At 46.8% G+C, this 19,285-nt stretch overlaps 1 protein-coding gene across 3 annotated transcripts in view; it reads right to left on the bottom strand.

Annotated features, from left to right (window-relative positions):
• The window catches only part of PIWIL2 (piwi like RNA-mediated gene silencing 2), a 1,855,951-nt gene that overhangs the window by 95,161 nt on the left and 1,741,505 nt on the right, over window positions 1-19,285 (bottom strand). For all 3 annotated transcript variants that reach the window (XM_085633754.1, XM_085633756.1, XM_085633755.1), the window contains one exon: window positions 3,794-3,901. In XM_085633754.1, the coding sequence (XP_085489880.1) occupies window positions 3,794-3,901 (108 nt within the window). The remainder of the gene's footprint in view (window positions 1-3,793; window positions 3,902-19,285) is intronic.

Below are 19,285 nucleotides of genomic sequence, written 5' to 3' on the forward strand. Positions count from 1 at the left end.
TGTAGCTCAAAGGCACTCCAGTGGGGCCACGCCACTCTAATAAAAGGCACATGGCCTCATAGAAGCTTCAGCTTCTGGGAAATCAGGGAAGCGCAGAGCAGACCAGAGCTCAGGTTTTGCTGACTTGAGAGGCCTAGTGTGCTGACACTACCGCGTCTCGTCCTACGTCTTTGATGGACACGGAGAAGTCTAAGACCTCCCTGACGATTTGAAGTGCATCGAAGACCGTTGAAAATGGCTACGCGAATGGTCCCGGGACCTTCTGCGCGAACGCGACCTCGAGCGTCGGGCGGCAAGGAGCTTGAGAGACCGCTCCCTCAACGCTTTCAGACGCATGGAGTGGCAGTCCTTGCTGGTCTTGGAGCCATGGTCCAAGCACCAAAAACACATTAAGTAGGGGTCTGTCACCGTCATTTCCCTGTGATAGGCCCCACATAATTTGAAACCAGCCTGTTTCATTGGTGATATACCTCACACCAGGAAAAAATATATCGCAAATGGTGATTGAGGGGTAGCCCCAAACGGATCAGAGCTATCTGGCATGGAAAGGAAATACTTGTTGTCAAGAGAGCTGGGGTGTCGCCTATATAGGTTCCGGGCATGTCACTAACGGTGTGGAGCCAAACGAAGCAACCTATTGTCGCGCACGGGTACTGCTCTAAAACCTTCCAGATACAGTCTGACGGCTGGGGAACATTTAAAGGTAAGGAATCTGTGGCTAGAAGCCTCTATCAATGGAGGTCACAATAAGAGCATCACTCTGGTCGCAATGCACAAACACTTTCTACGTATAACACTATGCAGCTCAACACTCTCACAACTAAGTACACCCTAGTGTAGCCTTCTACCTTTCCTGGGGTTATTTGTTGTTATTTTGTTACTTTTAAAGCTATCTCACACTCACTACCGATTGTCTGGAACCTTCAACACCTGTTCTTGTACATGGGCTGTCATCTGAGATGGTTTGTGATTATGCTATCACAAGTGGCAATGGAGATCAAAGGCTGGGGTTTGTTTAGAAAGCACTTCAATCAAACACTGCTTGTCAGACAGCAACAGCATCAGGGATGGCAATGGTGGGAGGCCACATGTGCTCTTCAGGGGAAAGCGCTATGTTATTGTTGCCTGTAGGAAGCTGGACTTCAGAGTGCACTAAAAAGAAGTACACTGTGTAGAGAGTCCAGTGGGTCCTAAATTAGTTTACAGAGGCTAAAGTAGATAACACTAATGCTCTCTTTGGTGGTAGCTTGGGCGAGTAGTTCGGCTTATCAGAGGGTAGTGCTAAGCATTTGTTGTACTCACAGAGGCAATAACTGAGACACACTACGCACAATGCAATCCTATGGGAGGAATAGAAGGATATGCATAAAGGTAAGTACAGCTGGGGTTCACCTTCTGGGTTTCGGAGTGTAGTGGGCCAAGGTCCAAAGTACTACCAGCAGTTCTTCGGGAACTGCCAGGGCTTAGCCAGGACCATGGTGCTGGTGAGGTTGGTAGCTGTGTGCCCTATGGAGAAGGGGGCCACCTGGAAACAGGCTGCAAGGGGGGACTTGGCGAGAAGTCCAAAGTCTCCCAAACGGGGGCTTGGGTCGCAAGGGGGAACAGCCAGTTCTTCAGTACACGAGCCGGGCGGCTTCGGTGCAGAGTGGTTAGGTCGGCTGGGCCGGTTGTGCACAGGTGCTCCTCACGATTAGGGACAAACAGCTGGCAGGGGCCACGTCCGAACAGCTTGGTCACTCACGAAGTGTGTCTGAGTAATGCGGACGTCCCTCGACAGCTGCTCGGTCATGGTGCAGTGAGGATTCGGACTGGATTCTCGCTGTTGGTGTTTGGAGCAGGGCGTCCGGTACTCTAAGTATTGGTGCTGCATGGCTCTAGTTGGTCCTGGTGTCTTCACACTTGGCGGGAGACAGATTTGACCATACAGAGCATGGGTACCTTTTCCTGGTAATCTGCAGTGTTGGACGGGCCAGGGAGCTGCAAGGTGGTGGACCAGACAGGCATGGTTTCATGGCAAACGTTCACGGTTCTTCTGCAGTTCTCTTCAGGCAGTGACTTTTCTTTATTGTCCTTCTCTTGATCCATCAAATCTGAGCTCTTGGGTTCAGGGGTGCCACCTAAAGACTCAATTTAGGGGAGTGACAGGTAGCCAATGGGTTACTGACCTTTAGGGTTTCCACACCCTCTATGTGACCACTTACTGTAAGAAGTGGGCATAACCCTGCACCTAGAAGGCTAATTTAATCGAAAACAAGATGGAGGAATCTGAAAAGGTGGTGTCCACATCAGCTAGTCCACCTTAGGGGGGTGCTGGCTTGGTGTTGGAAACACCTCCTAATCTTACTAGTTTTCCTACCTGTTTTGCCACCTGAAAGTGGGGTCAGGGAAGGGAGCTGGCATCTTCACTATCTAGAGAGTCTGGAGTGGCCGTAGTCGCATAACAAAGGCAGCAGAGCCTTTGAAGCTTTCTGCTCTGGAATGCAGATTCTGCATGGAGGAGGTGTAAACACCTTCAGGTTCATTTATTAATACATCCATCACTGGCACCAAACATCTTACAGTGAAGCCATCATGTAGCTGGGGAACTCGTAATCACGAGTGTCCAGCCCATGTACTCGTTATGGCTTCCCTGTGCACTTGTATTGTCTAAGAATTGACTTTGATATCACAGGGACATATCCATTCACACAGATATTGCAACATCTGGGGTATAGTGCACCCTGCTTTAGGGCTGTAAGGCCTGCTGTAGGGCAACTTACTTATACCACAGGTAGTGTTTTGCAGGCATGGCACACAGGGATGGGTGCCAAGTCCACTCTTCAAATTTCTCGGCACCAAGACACGCAAGGTGCAATGGCAGTTTGCATGACCTTGGTGAGGGGTCCCTTAGGGTGGTACAATTCTTGCTGTAGCCCTTAGGGACCCTCTTTAGACCAAATGCCCTAGGTACCATTTATTAGGGACTTCCATGGAGTCTAAAGCGGTGGCAATTGTGGAACAATGGTACAGTTTAGGGAAAGAACACTGGCACTGGGGACCTGGTTAGCAGGGACCCACTATACTTTCAGTGAAAGTTGCATCAGATACCTGGCAAAATAAGGGGGGGGAGGGTAAACCATATAAAAAAGGGTACTTTCCTACATTGCCCCAGGTAGAGATGTAATAAGTGGGGCCCACTCTCAGACGATGTCCTCACCCGGTTTGGAGGGTCCTACAGTATATAACGGAGCCCGAAAACCAACTGGAATGTATTTCTTTTTTATCAATAGTCAAAAAATTCAGTACCATTTGCTTCCTTGCGACAAAGTCATGAACTCAATAATGGCCAAAACTCCGGAGACCTTGCCTTGAATACCAACGCAGCTAATGCTTCAATGCGCTACAGAGAAAAAAACTGCACACTCAACAAGATAGGTAATCCTTGTATGAAAATCAATAACCCAGGGATTTCTAGGTTTCTATGTCCATGAAAATAAAAACAAGGAATCTTCTAATGGATATTGTTAATCGTCTAAACTGGTTTTGAGAGAAGGACGAGACTGTTTTCTTCAAAAGAAATATATTGCTTCATACACTGTTGGGAAAGATGTAATTAATTTCCATACAGAGGCAAGTGATTTTCCTATTTTCCTAGTTCGACATCCTCATGTAAGATCTGAGTAAAGTATGCAGCTAGGTTTAATGTGCATGTTTCGCTCTTTAGACTTTTTCTATCTGGTGGCCTTGTATCTTTGACCATAATCACTATTGAATCGCCTTGCTCTCAATGTTAATACGTTAATGTGCGTCTTACCTTTGCATATGATCTGGGCTCAGGTTGGCAGTATTTAGTACACAGACATAATGAGTGGGAATGCCACAGCCCTGTCTCACATGATGAGCCAGTAAGAAAAAATCCACCCTAGGAAGAACAAGACAAACAATCAGCAATTTAGTGATTCCACCAAATGTAAAATGTTACTGCTATTTACTTACAGAATTCTCTTGTATTTGTTATGGGAGTGTTTCCATGCACATCTACAAGCAAATGTGCTTCAACCCCAACACACTGTCCCAGTTTTAGAGGATTGTTACTTGCATGTAATGAATGTTGTCCATTATTTGCAATTTTTCAGAGGAAAACAAACTGCAAAAGTTAGTGAATATAATTTTAAAAGCAGCAAATAATATTTATACAGAAGGAATTAATGCTGTCAGCTATTTTAACTTGGTGTGAGATTCAAATACCCATTAGAGAGAAATCAAATGGGAGGAAGGATGGGTCAGTTATGAATTGGAAACTTATTAATTATTATTAAATGCAATTTTTCCTACGCCCTCATGGGATCTTTCTTATATTACCTCTTAAAAAGAATAGTAAGTCATGCGAACGGAAATGTGGATTTTAATGAAATAACAGCAGATTCTAATTTTATAAATTCTCTGAACAGCATTGTCTACAAAATAGATGATATGATGTACATATTACTGTCTGAAAAATCTCTGTAAGGTTAACCATTTCCCAAAAACTGGGTGAAGTCTAAAATGGCCACTGTGTGATGACATGCTTCCATGTACGTCACAACACTTTTGTCTGCGTACATTGCATGCGCCATGAAGAACTGACAGCTATTTTGCTTTTTATTTTACCTTCCCAACAAGGTCACTCATGATCCAAAAGAAATATAATTAAAAAACACAAGAATTAGATGTGAGAATGATTAAATGGGTGAATGTGTGCATCGGTGGGAGGGCAAAAGTGAGTACATTTATAGAAGAGAGGGAAAGTGAGAACATGGATGGATGCAGAACAAGTTACTTACCTCCGGTAACAATATATCTGTAAGAAACATTAGCAGTTATAGATTCCTTACCTTACAATTACCCCCAGGCGTCAGACTGGATCCGGAAAGTTTTCGTCAGCAGTACCCCTGCGCATCGGAAGGAGGCGTCATGCGGCTCTGCGTCTGTGGTTGGCGTCGTGGTCGCAGAGATGACGTTGCGGCAGCTACTTAGACGCCGCCCTCGCGCGCTGACGTCAGTTCTGTACACAACTTTCCGCGCCAGGAACGCAGAGCCATGCAAGATACTGACCACTGGTGCCTTGAAACTAGGGCCCTGAAAGGGATAACCTTAACCCTAGAAATCCGTTCGCAGAACGGGGAGGATGGGTGGGGCGGTAAGGAATCGATCACTACTAATGTTTCTTACAGCTATATCGTTACCGACGGTAAGTAACTTGTTCATCTGAAAGAAACATGTAGTGATAGATTCCTTACTTTAGAATAGCTACCCCAGCAATACCAACTCCAGCGGTTGGTTTGCAAACCAAGATCACACCAGGAAGGCCCGGAGAACAGAACGGCCAAAGAAGCCGCCTCTCCAGACTTGGCTGTCCAGGCAATAATGCTTAGTAAAAGTGTGCAGCGAGGTCCACGTAGCTGCCTGACAGATGTCTTGCAGGGGAACACCACATCCCAATGCTGAAGTGACTGCCGTCGCCCGGGTGGCATGGGCGCGTAGCCCCACCGGAGGCTCCTTTTAGCCAAAGAATAACAGGCTTTGATACACAAGACGACCCATCGGGAAATGGTCCGCTTGTGTACGGCCCAACCTTTCTTGGCGCCTATGTAGCCAACAAAGAGGTGGTCATCCACCCGGAACTGTTGTGTGCGGCTCAGGTAAAATGAGAGCGCACGTTTTGGGTCCAGACGTTGGAGCCTCTCTTTCTCTCTGGAATGATGCGGAGGTGGAAAGAAGGTGGGCAAAGTGATGGTTTACCCGATGTGAAAAGCAGTGACAGCTTTTGGCAGAAAGGATGGACGGGTTCTGAGCACAACCTTGTCCGGATAGACAGATAGAAAAGGAGGTTTACAAGAAAGAGCCTGGAGCTCACTCACTCTCCTAGCGGAGGTGATGGCAACCAGGAAAGCAGTCTTCAAGGTTAAGAGACGTAGAGGACAGTTGTGCAGAGGCTCAAAGGGCACGCACATCAAGTATGTAAGAACCAGGCTCAAGTCCCACTGTGCCATCACAAAAGGAATAGGAGGGAAAAGGTGAGTAATGCCTTTGAGGAATCTATTTACAACAGGGGACTTGAAGAGAGAGGGATGATCAGGGAGCCTCAGAAAGGCCGAAATAGCAGAAAGGCAGCCCTTGATAGTGCCGAGAGCAGAGCCCTGCTGGGCCAAAGAGAGAAGAAACAAAAGGACTTCTAAAAGAAGGGCAGAAAGGGGATCCACAGCCTTTGCTGTGCACCATGCCACAAATATGTTCCACCTGCAGGCGTATACCAACTTAGTAGAGGGCCGCCTGGCCGTCAGAATAAAATTCCAAACTTCAGGAGGCAAGACAAAAGATATCAACTGCCGCCGCTCAATCTCCACAAAAGGAGGTGGAGACTGGACAGGTTCGGGTGGAGGACCGTCCCCTGCTGCTGCGACAGAAGATCCTCCAGAAGAGGTAGGCTGATCGGGGGATCGATTGTCATACTGAGTAGCTCAGGATACCATACTCTTCGAGCCCAGTCCGGAGCCACAAGAATGACCTGGGCCCGGTCGCGCCTGATCTTCAGCACTCTGGGTAGAAGTGGTATAGGCGGAAAGGCGTACAACAGACCGCAACTCCACTTGCGATGAAAAGCGTTGTTTAACGAGTGCCGCCTTGGAAATTCCAACACGCAAAACTGCTGACATTGCACGTTCTCTTCGGTGGCGAATAGATTTAACTAAGGCTCTCCCCACTGTTGAAAGAGACCTTGCGCCACTTCCGAGTGAAGACGCCTTTCGTGATCCCTCATGCACCTACGGCTGAGTTCGTCCGCCCTGGCATTCAGTGAACCTGCCAGGTGTTGAACCACCAGGGAAATGCCCTGATGTTCCAGCCATGTCCAGAGACGCAGAGCCTCCTGACATAGGGTCCACGATCCCACCCAGTCCTGTTTGTTGCAGTACCACATGGCGGTGGTGTTGTCCGTGAACACCTGCACTACTCTTCTCCGGACAGAGGGAAGGAATGCCTTCAGTACAAGTCGGATCGCCCGCAGCTCCAGAAGGTTGATATGGAGCCAGGACTCTGCCGGAGATCAGAGGCCTCTGATCTCTGCCTCTCCCATGTGGCTGCCCCACCCCAGAAGTGATGCATCCGTCACCACTGTGAACTCCGGTTGGGGAAGGGAGAGGGATCTGCTGTTGACCCAATCCTGGTTTGTTAGCCACCACTGCAATTGTCGTGCAGTGCCCTCTGAACGCAATCGGACAGATTCCCCTGATGTTGTGCCCACTGGAACTTCAGGTCCCACTGCAGAGCCAGCATATGCCACCTGGCATGATCCACCAGCAGGATGCAGGAGGCCATGAGGCCCAGCAGCCTCAGGGCCATTCTGACCGAAACACTGGATAGAGGCCGAAAGATCAAAATCATAGCCCGAATATCCCGGACTCGCTGCTCGGGAGGATAAGCCCAAAACTGTGTCGTGTCCAGAACCGCTCCGATTAAAAGGAGCTTCTGAGAGGGAGGCTGGTGCAACTCGGTACATTGATAGTGAACCCCAGCGAATGCAGGAGGTCCGCCATAGTCTGAAGGTGGGAGAGGACTGCCTGGGGTGAGCTCGCATTCAACAGCAAGTCATTGAGATAGGGGAAGACTGGAACCCCTCATCTGCGCAGATGAGCTGTGAGCACCGCCATCACTTTCGTGAACACCCGAGCGGCGCTGGTAAGGCCAAAGGGGAGCACGGTAAACTGAAACTGCTTGGGGCCTATCGTGAACCGCAGGGAACGCCGGCAGGATGGGAATGTGAAAGTAAGCGTCCTGTAAGTCCAACACCACCATCCAGTCGCCAGGGTCGAGGGCAGACAGGACCCTAACGTCAACATTTTAAACTTCTACTTCCGGAGGAAGCGGTTGACGTTCCTGAGATCCAAGATAGGACATAGGCCTTTGTCCTTCTTGGGCACCAGTATGTGGGAAGAGCAACCACGACCTACTTCTGGGGCAGGAACTCGCTCGATGGCTCCCTTGGCCATGAGAGCCTTAATTTCCTGTTGGAGAAGGGCCAGATGATCCTCCAACATTCGATAGTACTGAGGTGGCATAGCTGGGGGGGTAGTCTCGAAGGGGAGGGAGTAGCGTTTTTGGAGAGTTTGCAAAACCCACATGTCCGACGTGATGGTGCGCCAGTGGGGGAGGTGATGGCGGATCCTGACACCCACTAGCGATCGGTGGCCCTGAAAGGTCGGACTAGGAGGGTTTGGAGGCTGCTGAAGAGGGGTGCACTGGTGGATTGACCCACTCGCTGGCCCCCAGACCCACAACGGTGGGTCCCATGTCCCCGGCCGCGTAGGGGTTAAACTGCTTGCGCCGGCCTGTGGCTCTGGGTGGAAAGTGGTGGGGCACCCCTTCTGTAGCCACGTTAGGCGCGAAAAGCAGACTACGCAGGGCGGGTGGTGGAGAGACCCAAGGAATTGGCCGTAGCTCGTGAGTCCTTGAAGCGCTCTAGCGCGTTGTCTGCTTTGTCGCTGAAGAGGCGACGGCCATCAAAGGGCATGTCCAGCAGGGTAGCCTAGATCCCCGGAAAAGCATGTCGACCTCAGCCAGGCTACCGATGTGGAAATCGTCCTACCTAGCGGGTCGGCGGTGTCCAGCCCACATCGCATGGTAAACTTGGCTGTGTCTCTTCCCTCGACTACTGGACGGGAGAGCACGGCCCGGCCCTCCTCCGGGCACTGGGGCAGCACCTGCACTACTGTATCCTACACAGAGTGGGTTTAACGGCCCAACAGACATGCAGTGTTTACCAACCACAGTCCCACGCTGGAGGAAGAAAAAATCTTCTTCCCAAGATGGTCCAGCTTTTTGGATTCCCTATCTGGTGGAGCGTTTTGGGAATGCGCCTTTGGACATCGAGGCTTGGACCATCAAGCTCTCTGGGGTGGGGTGTTGGGAGAGGAAAGTGGGGTCGGGCAATCATCCTATCCACAGGAGCCCCTGTGGTGGGTCTGGACCAGGTGCCCAAAAAGATGTCAGTTAGGGCTTCATTAAACTGCAGCAGGGTCTCTGAAGAAGTCGCTGCCGGTTGAAGCACCTCTGTCAGGAGGTTTGTCCTGACCAGCACCGTAGGTAGCTCGAGGTGGTGAGCCTCGGCTGCCCTACACCACTGCGCAAGAAGCTCCCTTCTCCGTAGCCACGGTAGGAGGAGACAGCATGCCAAGGTCTGGGGAGGTATACAGACCACTAGCATCCCCAACTCCTCTCTCCAGTCTGGATCATACTCCAACTGGTCAGTTAAAGGGTCTCCAGCCCCCTCCCAGTCCTCCTCACCCTCCTCTGGTTGCCAATCTGGCCTGAAAGAACCAGGGTGGAACAGGGGTACAAAAGTACCCGTCGGCCCAGAATCCAGCGTCGGTCGATGTCGGTCCGACTCCATGTCCACGTCGGGGTGGAGGCTGGGGTCGACGCAGGCTGGAGACACAACCGGAGTCGGCTGCGGCCGTGGTGCCGGTGGAATTGGCACTGCTGGAGCGTTTATGAGGTCGACCTGCGCCGATGCAGATCCAGGCCTGGATATAAGGGGACCCTGCAGTGCCGAAGCCGCCGGCGTCGAAGGCCTAGGGCCCCCAACCGAGACCGTGGGGCCCAAAGGCGTGCTGGCAGAGTCGGGCTGCCCAAAGATGGCATGCATCACTTCGTAAAAACTTCGAAGCTGGGCAGCGGTCGCTCCGAGTCCCGGAATGGGAGGGAAACTCTGAGCCGTTCCTTCGGGCTCCATACGCGGAGCTGCGGGAGGGGCACCACCATTTTGGGCTTTGATATTTTAAAAATTGCGGCGAATTTTATGCTTTTTATTTTATATACCTTGCCACTCTGACCCTGTATTTTGGAAAAAGAGAGGGAATGGGATCAACACTCACCAGTGGAAGTCTGCAGCACCTCGCACTCTACGATCTCCCCGGTCCACCGCCAGTCATTAGCGGACTGTTTGAAGTATAGGGAGATCTCTGGGTACGGCCATCATTGTTGAGGTGCTCTACTTCCTGGTTGGGCCATCTAGAACCGCCATCTTGTTTGGGTTTGCGGTCTAGCCTTCCGCTACTCGAACAGGCAGGGCAACATAAATGGAGGGAATGGCGCGAGTGCGTCTTCGGCGCGCCAAAGGCAAGCCCGTCTGCGCCCGTCCGCGCCCAGATCGCGCCAAGCGCCAGAACCTTTGGTCCTGGAACGTTACATCACAACTATATTATTGAATATTCCCGTGAGGAATTACTCGCATTAAAACAAGGTAACGCATCTGAAATAATCGGTGTTTCGCCTATTGTTCCTCCATACACTTTGCCTCTGGCGCCCATAAATTTATATCAACCCTCCACAATAGACCAACTGAGTATTCACTCCCTGCTTCTTAACACCAGATCTCTGGTGAAACATCAATTAGAGTTTCACGAACTTGCTCTCACGTTAAACATACATATTGCCTTTCTAACAGAAACATGGGCAGATGAGAGCTCCGGCCCTGATATTATTGCTGCCACACCCCCCGGATACACTATCGCTAGATCAGATAGGCAACATAAAAGAGGTGGAGGTTTGGCGATTCTGCACCGGGACCACTACAAGGCTAGATTTGAACCACTACAATTGTTGGACCTTGAAGCTATGACATTCTCAATCGAACCCCCAGACTCACTTGCTATTAAAGGAGTTCTGTTGTATCGTCCTCCAGGAGATAGAAATGGCTTCATAGACAAACTTAGCTCCATTATGGAAACCGTTATTACTAACGAAAACTATACGGTGCTGGGAGATTTTAATTTCCACTTAGAAAATATGGAAGATCCTAATACACGTAAACTCATTGACATAATGGACTCATTTGGACTGTCCTTAGTCAGTAAAGGTCCTACACATAAAGCAGGTCAAATGCTGGATGGCATATTTTAGGTTAGCCCCATCCCTTCCACTAACCTGGTCAGATCACTGGGCAGTTACCTGATCTATGATGACCATAAAATTAGGACAACACAGACCAACTACTCTACATACCACCAGTAGAGCCTGGCACAGAATTAAAACAGATGTTTTGGCGGAGGCAATTTTCACTGCCCCGTGCCAACTCGAGCTGGGTGAAGACGCTAAGCGCAATATTGATATCCTCTCAGACTGGCTACACACCATACTAGATAGAATAATCCTCATTTCTCGAGCATCTAAAAAAGAAAGGAAGATGTCCCAACCTTTGGTACAATGAGAAGCTAAGGTTATCCAGGCAGGAATGCCGCAGACAGGAACAAAAATGGCGAAGAAATTATGAGGCAGTTGAGAAGATAGCATACAAAGTGAAACTTGCTAAACATAAAAAAAGATATAATCACAGCAAAAACTGACTATTTCACGAAAAAAATAAGAACTGCCTGTGACACCAACAAAACCCTCTTTTCGGTGATCAACAGGTTGGTTAAGCCTAATAAGACCAACCACAATGAATACAGTCAGGATTTCTGTAATGGGCTGGCAATTTTTTTAAAGAAAAAGGTGACAGATATCTACGATTTGTTCACTAGCACCGATAGTCAAAATAATCCCAAAGCCAACATCAAGAAAGATCTAATTAGTTTCTCTGAATTTACACAGCCGCTAGATGAACAACTATCGGACCTTATTTTATCAATCAAGTCAGGATCACCCTACGATCCTTGCCTGCCCAACATAATGCATTTAATTCCTACACAAATGACAAAGTGCTTGGGTCCCATCATTAAGATAGTATTTACCAGCGGAATCTTCCTGACTCAATGGAAACGGACTTCCATTCTTCCTCTTTTGAAGAAAGACAACCTTGATAGATCGGAACCTGGTAACTACCGCCCCATTGCAAGACTACCCTTTGCTGCTAAATGTATTGAAAACATAATGAATAAACAAATAACTCAGCATAACGAATCTAATGCCCTGCTAGATGAAACACAACATGGTTTTAGGAAGAATCACAGCACAGAGTCGGCCCTAATTACAGCCACTGAGGACATTCAGTCTATTTTAGACATAGGGGGTACGGCCGCTCTGGTGCTGTTGGAACTCTCGGCGGACTTTGATACGGTCAGCCATGAGATCTTGGCTGACCGTATGCAAGAGGCAGGAATTAAAGGCTCGGCACTTGAACTTTTGAAATCTTTTCTGAGCAACCAGCAACTTAATGTAGCAATGGGGTCGGCAACCTCCAAACAATTTTCACTACCTTGTGGAGTGCCGCAGGGATCAGCCCTGAGCCCTACGCTCTTCAATCTATATGTGGCAACGCTTGCCTCAATAGTAAAAAAGCAGGTTTTGTTTTGGCTTCCTACGCTGACGACACACAGATCGTTGTGTCCCTAACCAAGGAAGAAAAGCACCCGGGTGAGGCATTTAAAATCTGCTTTAAGAATGTGAGTGATTGGATGGATGTCAACTGTTTGAAGTTGAATGCAACAAAAACAGAGGTAATCATCTTGGGTATCAAACCTGCCCTTTGGACATCAAATTGGTGGCCACCTGCTTTGGGGGTGCTACCAACACCCGCTACCAAAACCAAGGACCTGGGTATCATCATTGACAAAGAACTTAAAGTTAAAGCTCAAGTCAACAAAGTCACAACTCTCTCTTTTTGTGCCATCAGGCTAATTAACAAAATAAAGCACTTCATACCAGAGGATCTCCTGAAAACAGCGACCTTGGCCCTGGTCCTCTCCCGATTAGATTACTGTAATAGCCTCTACTTTACCATCAATTCAGGTTTGATCAATAGGCTCCAGGTGGTACAGAATGCGGCAGCTCGCCTCATTATGAATATCCCCAAGCACGTCTCAGCCAAAGAAGCCATAAAGAAATTGCATTGGCTTCCAGTCAGGCAAAGATGTAAATTCAAGGTCCTATGTTTGGCTTTTAAATCACTACATAATCTGGGACCAGCACAGTTCAGGAACAAACTAAAATGGTATGTTCCCAATAGGTCCCTACGGTCTGGAACAGCCAGGAACATGGTTATCTCCCCTTTTAAAAAAATAACGTGGGGAGGCAGGAGTCTTTTTAGATCTGCAGCTTTGCTTTGGAACACACTTCCCACCTCTCTAAAATCCGCTTCCTCTTTGTTTCACTTTAGGAAAGACCTGAAAACATGGCGGTTTACACATCCAATGCGCTTAATCAGACGACAACCTGTGCTTTCTGTCCCACTGTTCTTTTATCAGGCATAGCGCCAAGACGCCTTAGGGTATATGCTGCGCTTTATAAATTTAATTCAATTCTATTCAATTTTTTCTAGTCGCGTCGGTCGACAGACAGGGAGAAGTCTAAGAGCGACGATGCTGCTTCGACTTACCTGAGGATTGCAAAGACTTTGAAGACGAGTGGTGGTGGTGGCTCCACGACCGGTCCCTCGACCTCCCGCCCGACCGGGACCTCGAACGGTGCGGAGCGGATTGCCGGGCCTCGAGAAGCTTTCGGGAACGCCCCTGCAAAGACTTCAGATTCATGGTCCGGCAGTCGGAACGCAACTTGGGATCATGGTCGCGTTTCAGGCAACACAGGAGCACGCAGTGCGGATCCGTCACCGACATCAGTCTTGAAATCGGGCCTCCCTAACGTGCACCAGGAGTCGAAAGACTCGAAAACGGTGTCGACAAAAGTCACTAAAAAAGTCCATCAAAAAGTGACTGGAGTTACCGCTCTCTCCGGATCTGCCCTGGCTGGGGCAGAAAAAGAAAGAACTGACGTCAGCGCACGAGGGCAGCATCTAAGTAGCTACCGCAACGTCATCCCGGCGACCACGACGTCATCCCGGCAACCACGACGCCAACGACGAATGCAGGGCCGACCGACGCCACCTTTCGAAGCGCAGGGGTACTGCTGACGAAAAAAATTCTCCGGATCCAGTCTGACACCTGGGGGTAATTCAAAAGGTAAGGAATCTAGAACTAATTGTCTCTTTCAGATACTGCACATTACCTAGAACCCTTTTTAGGTTACTTTTAGCCTCCAGCTTCATGGGGTGCTTTCACTGGAGTGGACATCCATGACACAATGGAATAACATAAGGAATTGCATCCCAGTCACAACCATCTTAGATTTTGTAAAGTTAACTGTAGTGCCCACTTAGCAGTATAAAGGTCCTAAATTGATTGTGGCATGATAGCAGAGAAAGCACCAACTGTAACTTCTCTAATGGAAGCGTCGCTCACAACCTGTTGTGGAAATTCATCTTCATCCAAAGGTAATATCATAAGAATCTGTTGCATAAGTCCAAAATGTCTTTTCTATTGTTTGCTCAATATCACCTTCAATTTAGATTTACATTTGTAAATTAAACCATGTTTACATAAATGCCCATACGGCTATTCCATCTGGATGTAACTGTTTGTTTTCTGAAGGTGCTTGAGGTTTATGAGGGCTTATTGTTATGTATGCTGCCTGTATAATATTCTATAATAACTACTCTATCCCCGCTTGCCAAGAGAACCCTCTATTTGCTTGGCTTCCTAGATCCTAGTTGTGGCAACTTTCTTCTTTGGAAAGTGCTGTTTCTGTCCTCATGCCTTTGCATCCTCTTTAACTTTTCGATCGGCAATGGGATCCTTTGTGTTGTTGGGACTTCCTAACACTAAGATCCTGTGAAAAGTGACAATAGTTCCTATCAGAGAGGAGGCTTTAATCTTTTCTATTCCTTTACTCATTAGTAACTTTATTCGGTTTCATCAAAAGAAAAACCATAAAAGTATCATACATCTTAAAAAAGGCATAGCATTTTCCGATCATTAAAAAAATTACTTTTGGTTGTTAAAATCAACACAGTCAATTGTTTACATGTTAAAAAATTTTACATTTAGAATTTTACAGATTAAAAACGTGTAACAACTTTAAAATACATCAAAGTTCAAATTACAAGTTAGCTCTATGTCGAATACAGAATTTCAAGAACCTTACTATATTTATGGCTAACAAATCTGATTCCAAAAATTGGAGAGCCATAAAAGCAGGGCGACATTGAAGAAGGCCCATACTTTTTAAGATCGGGTTGAGCCATCGCTTTCTGGGTTCAATATAAAGTTTACAAAAAAGGGTTACATGTAGGAGCGATTGTGGGGAAATTCCATCACATGGACAATGGGTTAGCTGCTTAGACCAGTCATTTGTCACTGGGAAAGTGACAAATCGATGAAAGATGTTTAATCTGAATCGAGTCAGTAGGAATCTATCAAAGCTGGATAACTTCCAGGTTAAATAAGGCTGGATCATCGCAGTTAATTGGATAGACAATGAGTGCTGAACAGAGATTTTATTTACTTCAGTTGTCAAGCGGAGACCAGCTAATTGTGTTAGACATTGATTTTTTAACGATTTCCTTGAAATCCGGGCCATTTCCTAGGGGTTATGTTAGTAATTCTCCAAACCCAAGTCAGTGAGGAACTTCCTTACATATTGAAGCCACTGAATCTTCTGGACATGTTCTAGCTTGACACAATCTGTCACTACTGCTTGGGTAAACGTTAACTTGTTAGAGGTCCAAAGACGGTGCCATAATAGAACTGGTTGCATCCCTATGATGTCGGAAATGTAAGACACTACATAGGCCATATGCAGTCTACCACCCTTCACATCTACATATTTACTCCTGAGTAGTGACAAATTGAGCACCTGCTCGATGGTACCGAGGCCTTCCCTAAATCCATACTGGAGGTCAGTTATGATGTTGTTATCTTCCGTCCAGAGTTGTAGGCGTTCTAATAGGATACGGCCCGCCACCTTTCCCAACGAGTCTAATAAGGAGATAGGGCGATAGCACGTTGGACTGTTGCGATGGCCCTTTTTAAAAATCGGGACCAAGATGGACTCTGATCAAGAGGCCAAAAGACCCGTTTTTCCCGTAGCTTCTAGTACCCTGTGTAATAGTGGGGCCCATAAATCCATTTTGAGTTTATATAGATCCACAGGGACCCCATCAGGGCCCGGGGCCTTTCCTCCTCTACTGGCATTCAAGGCTCGTTTAACCTCGTCCAAAGTAAAATCTAAGGTCAGTGTGCTCAAAGGGGGGCTCGGGCTACTGGTCCTTTTCCCGGGAGTACTGTGAGTTTGGGTAAGATCCTCCGGAAGGGCAAATATCTGAGAGAAATGAGCTATCCAATCGGATTCAGTAATTGCAACTTCTATGTTACTATTCTCCCTTCGGCCAGAGAGGAATGGGGTATTTATAACTTCCCAAAACACTGTGCTGTCATTACTTTTACAGCTATTATGTAAAGCAACCCATAATTCCTCTTTTAGTTCCTTCTTTCTCAGACAAAGTTTTATAATATACTTTCCTAAGTTGGACGACCGCTGTCCTATCTCTATTAGGTTTTTTAAGAGCTACTTTAAGGTCAGAGTACGCTTTTGTACAAGATGTATTAAACCAGCTAGTTTTTATTTTTCTCTTCCCTTTGGGAATAATGGTCAGGGCGTCATTTATAGATTTAGTTACTACTTTAAAGTTGTCTACTATCTCCTTGGGATTTGAGCTCTCTGCCAAACATATAGTTATTGCCGGCATGGAGGTTCTAATAACCTTCTCTGTTATTAGTTCAGGGTCTAAGTGAGCCCACTTTATAGCATAACCATTTAGTCTATTCATAATAAGACTATCCCCCTGTGACGAGGTCTTTGGTCTTATTCTGCTTCGTACCAGTTGTATAGTACTGGAGATCGGAAAGTGGTCACTAAATACGCAGTCGTGCGTTGTAAAATTAGTTAAAAAATATGAGGCACTAGATGTCATAAGGATATAATCTATACAGCTGGAAGCTCCTCTACCATTAAAGGTTGGATTTAAGGGAACAGCAGATGTTACCAATTCATTAGCAAAGGACAGTTGAAGCAGTGAAATCGTCTCATTCATACACGCCCCTGTAAAAGAATGGGGGAAATGGGTGATATTATTATCCTGAACATCCAGAAGGTCACTTGTAATGTTACTGTTTCTTTCACAGAGAGATAAGTTGAAATCGCCACCCCACATGATCATGGGATTCTTCCCGGGGTGGTCATTACTAAGTTCTAGAAGGTAATGACATATTTCCTTCAATGTCTCTACCAATTTTGTTTGCTGAAGGTTATTATAAAAATTAATGACCGTGATGTGGGCTGACTTATTTAAAACAATTGAGATTATCTGGTAATTCTCCATATTTTTTAGAGATTTTTTTTCTCTCACTGGAATTAAGTTTGAAATATACACCACCAAACCACCCTTCGCACGCCCCGATGCTGAAGAAAGTGCCGAGGAAAAAAAAGTTTTATAACCATTTAGATGGATTGGTTGTACAGCCCATGTCTCTTGAAAACACAGGATATCATGGGACCGCACAAAAGTTAACCACCTTTCTTGATTAACCTTTGATCGAAGACCGGCAATGTTCCAATATGCAACACTAATAGAAGCCCCTTTTGAATCAATGTTGTCAAGCTGGGGGGCTCTGTTAGAACAACTTCTTTCTTCTAGAGGGGCACTATTCGTTAAAGATACCACAGCAAGATCTAGTTCATTAGATACTGGGGGGCCTGATTGATGTAACTTTTGGCCATAAGTGTCTACTGGGAGTTCTTCAACTTGTGCAGAAGGAACCGGAAGAGAATTAAGGGAGGGGATCAGGAGATTATTCAATTGCCCTGCTTCCAGGGAAGGATTACAGGCTAGAATCAGTTGTCCTTCAGTATTTTCTCTCTCTAAAGTGAAGGGGGCAGGTCCCAAAAAGCGAGTTGGTTGTCAGTCCACCTCCTCCAAAAGTGACACAGGCTCAAACCTGTTCTGCGTTAGAATGGAACCGTTTGTTTTCAAGGTGGACTTAGGGACTGGCTTATAAAAAAAAGCCAAGAGGGAGGGACGCAATTACTGTTGGTGTATTAGGTGATTCCTCGTTGACAGGCAGAAGAAAACGAACCATTCTGGGCGTCTTAAAGTTTACTACAATACAGTCACCCTGAATAGATTCTTGGGAAGGGCCCACCCATCCTACTCTTCGGACCATCAGAATTTGATTTATATTCTGAGGGTTAAAATGCTTATGTTTTACCAGCCAGTCCCCCACTTTATTACGAAGGGAGAACCATGATTCTGTCAGTCCCTGTCTTAGAGGTGGAACCCCCGTTAGCACAAAGACATAGGGACAAGATGCTGGTGGTAAACTTAGATTATCTATTTTTGATTGAACAGTACAATTGGGGGGATTAGGGAGCATATTTTTCTGCCCCTGGTTACTGATTGTCTCTGCCCTAGCAGTGGCCTTAAACATGGGACCCTCAATTACAGGATTTTGGTTCTCTAATTGCAATACATTTGGTAAACCGTGCTGGATCGCTTGGGTGGATAGATTATAATTATCCCTATGTGATGAGGGAATGCTCGTAGTGATAGGAGTCGGGTTAGGAGTTTCGAAGCGAACTCTAATTGAGTCAACATCCTCTTTCAATTGTATCAGCTTATTCTCGATACAAGTAAATCTTTCATCGAAAAGGGAAGTCAGGTGTGAAGTCATTTCACAAAGTTTTGCTTCGAGGATATTTTTTATAATGCCTTCCATATGACTCCCTAGATCTTGTGGAATGGCTTTTGGATTGTTAATAGGGGAACCAGGCGGAAATTCGGGGCGGCTTGGACTTTTATCTGTTCGAATGTGTAGCAAGGTTGTACCCAATAAACTAGCACCAGGGCTGGCTGTTTCCTTTCCCTCTTTGCCCTGTTTACCTCCCTTCTGTTTTGCTCCCATAGTTCGTCCTTTCTTTTGTTTAGTTTGTTCCCGGGTTTGGGGGCCTTTCCCTCTAGAATAGGGATATTAATCTCCTTTTCTCGTACGTTGGGAGATGGTAATAGTGGATTCGCAAGAGGTGAGGGAGGTATTAGGGGAGTGATCTTGTTCGTTGGTAGAGAACTATTGTCTTCCTCCTCCCTAGACAAAGGAATTTGTAAGGGGTCAAGTGGGAGTCTGCGCTCTGTTAATTGGATCTCATGTATAAGGAGAGATTCTGCTCTTATCAGGAAAGCGTCGGGTGCGCCCACAGTGCTCTTTGATTTCTCCATCGTATTCAAGTGTTTACCAAAAATATCAACAAATAATGGACACTGTATGACAAGAATTACAAATCAGTCTACAACCAGTAGATAGAACGACAACTTTGCAGAATAAGTCCAGAATATATCTGGGACCTCTTACTGCCACTTACTGCCACGTTGTAAAGGGACACAGTGAACGTTGTATCTATGTAACCACAGTTCTTACCAGCTCTCCTAAATGGTCTGCTTGTGGGC

This window comes from Triturus cristatus, chromosome 11, assembly GCF_964204655.1.
Source record: "Triturus cristatus chromosome 11, aTriCri1.1, whole genome shotgun sequence".
Lineage (NCBI taxonomy): Eukaryota > Metazoa > Chordata > Amphibia > Caudata > Salamandridae > Triturus > Triturus cristatus.